At 40.3% G+C, this 7597-nt stretch overlaps 1 protein-coding gene across 1 annotated transcript in view; it reads left to right on the forward strand.

Moving 5' to 3' along the window:
* ulk2 (unc-51 like autophagy activating kinase 2) overlaps positions 1 to 7597 on the forward strand; it is a 35510-nt gene that overhangs the window by 4615 nt on the left and 23298 nt on the right. Inside the window, exons 2-3 of the mRNA XM_035679565.1 lie at positions 618 to 710; positions 921 to 962. Coding sequence (XP_035535458.1) covers positions 618 to 710; positions 921 to 962 — 135 coding nt within the window. The remainder of the gene's footprint in view (positions 1 to 617; positions 711 to 920; positions 963 to 7597) is intronic.

The raw sequence follows: 7597 nt of genomic DNA on the forward strand, positions 1-7597 counted from the left end.
TGAACGTGTCACGTTGGGCTCTGGGAAATTGTGATGGTCAGTTTCACTATTATCAGACATGTGGGGGAAAGTAGAAAAGGAAAAATAACAATTAATTGCAGCTCTGTGTCCCACAGTGTTGGATAGTGGAGGTGGGCCGCCTCATCTGGAACAATTAAACATTAAACTTCTTCAGGGAAAATTAGCCACAGCGCTATTTCAAACAGAATCTATTTAAAGAGTGTAACTATGTGCTGTCTCCTACTAAGTACATTGCTCACAGAATGAAACAACCAGCATCCACAGGGCTTACCACCTCGAATGAACATGGTCCTGAGGGAAATCATGACCTAGCTGTCTTAATAAGACTGTATGCTCTCCTCTAAATGACAACACGTTCATGCATTTCCCCCAATGGTTGTTGGATGTCAATTTGGAAAATATAGGAATTTGCCGGCTTAAGAAGAAATGGATGGGTGGCTGTACCAAAGACTTGTGTTACATCATCAAATAGTGTGACAAACATGTTTCACTGATCTTTGATAGTAGTTAAGGGGAAATCTTAAAGGAACACTGAGACACTGAGAAGTTGTATTAAATCTTTCTTTCTTCTTCATCCTGCTCTCTGTGTTCGGCAGAAGACCGATTGGGAGGTGGCCATCAAGAGCATTAATAAGAAGAACCTGTCCAAGTCCCAGATCCTTCTTGGCAAGGAAATCAAAATCCTGAAGGTGAGCATGACACTTCATGCCTCTCATTTATCTCTTTGGTGTACTTAAAGAATGATCTGACATTGACCTTCTGTGTGAGTCTGCACCTTTGACAGAAAGGAGCCTCTACTTCCCTGATAGAAATGTCAGTGAAAGTGATTCTATTAGCTGCTGTGTTGTCGCCTAGTTAATCTTCCTGCTCATGCATCTTGTTTTTCTGTTTCTATTCAGGAGCTGCAGCATGAAAACATCGTGGCGCTTTACGATGTACAGGTAAGGGTTTTCTGTTATATTTTCTGCATCAGATTGATGTAAGCTTAATGGAGAATGATGTAACCAGTCACTTTAATTATTCAATAGTGTTTGGGTATTTATCTCCATTGAGTGTTGTCTTTTAGTGGCAGATGTGTCAGATGTTGTCTGTACCAGTATCTATGGAGCTTGAATCTAGTCAAATGAATCTACAAATCTCATAAGATTGTCAAGAGGATCAATGTTGCCATTGGTTAGTCCTTCAATTTACTGCTGAGTAAGGCTACCTTCTCAGCACCTGGCTGATTCAGGGTCATACTATTGCAGTGTTTCAATAGCATCAGTCCGTTCGTCAGGGTTGAGCTGTGTAGCCTCTACAAAGTCAGTCGGAGCACAGCTTCTACTGCAAACCTGACAATGGAGTTTAAGCCAGAATGCGCCAAAGCGACATTTGACTGCCTTAAAACTTCGTCCATTATGGACATGATTTTGAGTGTATATATTAAAAATGATAATAATATTCAACAAAACATCATGCAATGATATTGTCACACCAAGTACAGACCTGTATCTTTTAAAAAGGAGATATTGCTAATAAATTGTAGTCTGCATGTCCTTCACTGGCACACATCTTTTACATAGCTTGTAAAATGGGCTTTGTAATATCTTTAGGCTGACCTATGGCATCTTGGCAGATATCGCCCAACCCTTCTGTTGGCTTTAATCTGGTAAATGTGCATTACAACCAGGGTTTGTACAAGATACAAAAGCACTGCTTTGTACTGTGTTAAAATTTAAAAAGTCAGTCAAGATTGTGTCTTGACTGACATCATTATGTGACTTAAATTAACTTTATCATTGTTCTAATGTATCACTAAATGTGAGCTACAGTAAATCTCTCTGCTTTTCTAGATACAGATTAACTTGAACTTGTTTTTATTATTGATTTCATCAAAATACTAATTGAAATATTTGTCATTAGCACAGCTCTGGTGAATTACACAAGTTTGCTGCATAAGATTAAAAATATACAACTAAGGATAGAACTAGTAGATAAACAGCAGATAAACAGGCTTTAATTTCAGAGAAAAGGGCAGCGGCATTATACAGTACTGCAAATAAGCCATAATCTGAACACTGGTACTGAGGCTTTAAAGTCTTGTGTGCTCATGTGACTAATGACCCACACTGCTTTGCAGTAATTGTTCAGTTCATCTGCCCTTTATCGTGGGACATGGCTTCTCAAAGCAGGCACTCATCAAAACTGCCTTTCCATGGCTCTTACACACTTCGGGACTGCAGAGAGCTGGATGTGAATCTGCAGTTTCATGCATTTCTATGAATAGATTTTACAAGGCTACATCACCCAAACAAAGCATGTTTAATACTTTTGGCCAAATTGTGTAGCCTGTGGAAAGTATGAAGTATGAGTCAGTGGAAAGAGTGCATTGTACTGAATCTGAAAGACTATGCTGTCAGTACACTGTCACATATACAGCACACTGGTTAATGCCTGTCTGAGGGCCCGTGTTTGTGTGTTAAATGAGCACAGACACAGCTCAAATCCCCTTTGTCCTTTGGCTGGGAGCTTGGCCCATATCACATATTCCTGGCACATCCATCTGCAGACCCCGGTGGTTAAAGAAGTGTTGCTGGAGGCAGAATATTTATCACATCACTAGCATTTATCACTGGTACTGTACTGTACTCTTGTTATTACTCTTGTTATTACTCTTGTTACTCTTGTATACTGGTGTAGTGCATTAGTTAGGGCTGCCCTCTAATAGTCGACCTACTTCGTATTAGTTGGATAGTCACACAGAACCAAAAACAATATCAAACTCCGTTCGAGAGTAATGTAGCGGCCCTGTTAGCTGAATCTAATCCGGACCGGGAGCTCAAAGGACAGGCGGAGGTTTGTTTACGCTACTAGCATAGGAGAAGTCTGCGTTGTTTTTGTGAAGTTGAAAGTTATTTATTCCATGTTTTGACGAATTAATGTGATGTTATACTGTATTGAAATAAATGAACTTGATGTTCAGTCTCCTTGCTGGTTGTTCTGACACATTCAGATTCATTATCGTGTTTGCCAGGCTGCTGTTAAAAATGTATATTTAAATAATTTAATTAATATCATAAACGTGCAACGACTAGTCAACTATAGGCTTAATGGAACGGCTACTAGTCGACTAGGAAAATCATTAGCCGGGGACAGCCCTAGCATTAGTGATGTTATTAGTTGTTCTACACAGAGAGGAGTTATTCCTGATGATGGTGGGTGTTGTGAGAGGCTCTGATTGCCATATTTTCCAACCACACAAGTTAAGCCGATGTTTGTATTTGTAGTTTTTCAAATAAAACTTGTAGAGAACAAGGACACTTTAAAATGATGTTTCCCACTGTGTAAACACATTATAGCAATAGCTGTGGTTCTGTTGAGAGTTCTGAAAAATCTTAGTGTCTCCCCTCTCCAGACTTCTGTCATTAGGTGCTTACCAGCAGATGTTGTAGAAATGTGTGTTTGTTATAATTTCCTAAGCTGGCTACAAAAAACCCTTCAATTTAGGTGTACTTCCAATAAGAGATACAGAAGGAGAAATGAAGAGTGAGGTAGAAACGTTGAAGTAATGATGAAGCACTTCCCACATAGTAATAAGCAATACTTCCTGTGTTGGTGTAAGCCTCCCACAGGATCAGTCTTCACCCTTCCACTCATACACTCATCTCCTCATCCCTCCATCAGTCCTGCTGATGTAATAACCTCTTCCAGAGGCAGATGGCTGAGGGGCCCAGCCATAAGTCAGCAGCCAGGATACAGTAGAAGAGGTAGCTTCTTTCCCTGATTTAAAGACACATACAGTGTGACTGATCTGTTTTTATTCCTTGAAAATGAAGAAGAATCATAGCTTTAAAGAACATGTTCATTTGTAATAATTTATTTAGCAATCACACAAGTTAATTATCTTTAGCAGGAAGCTAAAGTGACTCAAATAACAGATAGCATATGCATTTCTTTTTTATGTCTGAGAGAGTAGAAGAAAGGATATAGCTGGTGCAAGCCATAATGAAAATGTATCATGTCATGGTACTAGAAGGTCAATCATTGGGTGTACAAATAGTTTCTATCATCCTGCCAAAATGGATCGTTTGGACAGTTTGGCATGTAGGGGCATTTGGTGTCTTGCCGAGAGTTAGATAACAAGATGGACACAGTACTACTCTCGTATATCTCCATTTAATCTGAAGATGCAGCCAGCCAGCAGCCAGTTAGCTTAGCTTAGCAGGAAAACTGAAAACAGGGAAAAATAGATGGTTTTGGTTAGTCTGTACAGAGAAACTTTGAACAAAAACCTTTATAATCAGGGTTGTAATACATTTGTCTTTGTATTATATTTGAGCTAATACAGTTGTTATTGGGCTAGAGGTTGATCGTGAGTTTGAAGCTTTGAATATTTATTTTTCCACAATAAAAGACTAAATCAGGGGACAAATTACTCAAATAGAAATCAACACTAGTCACCCAACCTCAAACCAAGAAACACTGTGGTCCAGACAGACACGAGCTAATGCTGCTGTTTGTTTTGATGGATTCGCAGTTCCTCTAAGCACACTTTATCAATTATGTGGTTCGAGTTAGTTTGTTTCTGCACTTCCTCTCTTTCTTTCTTCATTTTGTTTACCTGCTTTCTGTCACCTTTGCCTCTGTTCCCTGTAACATCCACTGGACTGCTCTAAAGCATTTGGCACAGTGTCTTACTGTGTCCTTGTCCTACCAGCTGGCTTTTCTTTTTTCAGTCCCCTGCATTATCTGTCTGTCTGTTGGTAGTCAGTCTAATGCTGTGCATTTCCTCTCTTGGCTACTATCAATAGAGTCTGGTGTGTTGAAGCCCTTTGGTAACCAAGACCAACTGGCAGCTGCCACTTTTCTTTCCCCTTTTTTCATTGTTTCCATTCTTTGTTTATTGTGAATATTTAGCTTACTTTTTCCAGTTTCTTGTGTGCCCTTTATCATCACTCCTTCTCGCATCCCTTGTTGGCTGCTTCAGCCTCATCAGCTGTTGTTGTCGTTGTAAAACCTTGTGCTATATGACTGGGTTTAGCCAACAGAACAGAAAATGTAACCCGAGCTGGTTTGTTCAGCTGTCTAGTAACCCCTAGGCTCTAAATTTGATTAGAAAAAGCATAGATCTTGTATTTCTTATACTATACTTGTAAGTGTCTTTTTTGGGCTTTTCTTTTGTAGACACTGTTAAATGGCTGTCCATTAAAGCATTTCCAACATTTGGGCAGTCGAAGTAAGTCTGAAATTCGCTGAGATTTTGACCTAGATTAGCCAGAAGTCCGCCAACGTTTTTGTCTTTGCCAACAAGATATGGGTTACCTATTTATAGTCTGATAATAATGACCCATAAACCCCGCCCTCTGACCTGTCTGGTGTATACACTGCGGGTGGTTACTGATAGGCCTGCTGACAGTTGTCGGCTGCTGGGAAAGGGCAAGTCTTTGAGTCAATAGGAGCCTTGTGACGTGACGATGGTGAGAGTGTTTGACCTTTTGATAAGCACGATGCTGCTAATGCAGTGGTTCATCTTTGGTTCAGGGATGGAGATGCTGACACACACTGCTGTAGTCAAAACCAACAAAATGGAGTTCAAGTTATGTCCAGGACGGTGCGGTTGAGTCTGAAGTCCAAACGGGGGTGGAGATTAAGTCAGGGTTGGGATCAGACTTGTTTTTAGCTACACTACAGTCTGTTGGTCTGTTGGTAGATGGTTTCCCCACTTTGGTCTAGACTGAAATATCTCAGCACTAGTTGGATTGCAATGAAGTTTTGTATAGACATTCATCTGTTCCCAGAGGATGAATCCTACTGACTTCTGCATTCTCCTGACCTTTCCCCTAGCTCCATCATGAGGTTTGTGGCTTTGAATGAACTATCTCATCCACTATTGGATGGATTGCTATGAAATGTAGTGCATGTTCCCCACAGGATGTGATGTAATGACTTTGATGATCCTCTGACTTTTCATCTTGCACAACAATCAGGTCAAAATTAAAATTTGCTATTTGACCAAATACCTGAAAAATTAATGACATTCCCATCAGACTCCCAATGGTAATCATTAGGCCCTTTAAGCATCTGCATGTTAGCACTGTCACTGTGAGCATGTTAGCATGCTGATATTAGCATTTGGCCTGAAAGCACCACTGTGCTCACACAGACTCTGAGCTGCCGGTGTGGCTGTAGTATCAGTTGTAGCTAACAGGATGCCCACAAGCATTTGGCAGATGGCAATATGCAGGAGGAGGAGAAGTTCAACCCAAACAAGCACGGCATTTTCACAGTAGGATTATTACGATAAAAAATCATGAAACTGATGTATTATATCAAAGATATTTAAGTCAGATCACGCAGGTTAGGTGCTGTAATACTTTTCAGTGTTTGTTGTATCAGTTCCAGGGAACAGCAGTTAGAGTTTGACATGGACCAGTTTTTCAGCTCTAGTTTAAGGTTAAATAGCTAAATCCAATCCTAAATTATAATCTTGACTCTATAATTTCCCCTCGAAGCCCACTCAGGCTCACGCCACAGCTGACTATGTTTCTATTCACAGCACCATATAGACTAGACTGCATTGTACTGGTGTGAACACTGAATAAACAGTTCCGAGTAGAAGAACTGCTTATGTTCTTTTGTATGTTTGATTTAGTTTCACAATGGAGGTGTTCATTTACTTAACATCACATTGTGACATAATACCTTAACACTCCACTGCACTACCTCAGCAGTTCTTGTGTCCTTTGCTGAATGCATACACACAGTTCTTTCTCAGGTCTTCTTAGCCTTGCAGATTTGCACTGTATGTAGGATCAATGACTTAAAATCAGTAATATTTAGCTGAGTTAAATGTTTATTGTAAGGCAAACTGATTAGGCAAGTGTCAATGTAATAGTTGTTTAATTAAAAGATATTATAGGTAGGTAAAAGCATGTCCTAAATGTTGCTTTATGAAACTATGTACACGTGAATGGCCGCCAGCTTTTGTGAATGCAGTGAACCTCAGGCTGCTTGTGTGTGAGTGGGTAAAGAAGTACCAACTACCTGCCTCCCTCTCAGAATAGCTGTGCATTGACAAAAGACTGCAGGGCTGGATGTGGGAGTATGCGCACCCATGACAGATTGCAGTTCCCTTTTCCTGCTGTAGTTTGCAGCAGCTCTGCTGGTTTGTTGCTTTTAATGACAGTCTTGAGCACACAGCTGAGCGGCTCCCCGTCCTCCTTCATGGAGCCGTTAATGTTAAGCGAGCTGCAGCAGTGTGAGGTAGACGAGTCTAATTATAAGGTGTCCTGTGTCAGGGCCCTATGGCTCTCTCTCTCCTCTCTCCCTCACTCACGTTGCACATTACAGCCATGTTGTTTTATGGTTTGTTTTCATTTTACAGTGTAAAATCATTAGCCATGCATTCATCCAAGGTGGCCAGAATTTGAAATTCCCCCCCACTGCCGAATGCTGCAAAATTGTATTGTTATGAGTATCCCACCACACATGCTGTTAATTATAATGTAACTATACACAAGTAGTTATATTCACTATTTGATAGGGATGTCCGATAATATCGGCCCTCCGATATTTATCGGCCGATATTCACTAAAAA

The sequence above is a fragment of the Morone saxatilis genome, unplaced genomic scaffold (genome assembly GCF_004916995.1).
Source record: "Morone saxatilis isolate NCDOM2014 unplaced genomic scaffold, NCSU_SB_2.0 Contig8, whole genome shotgun sequence".
Taxonomy (NCBI): Eukaryota; Metazoa; Chordata; class Actinopteri; family Moronidae; genus Morone; species Morone saxatilis.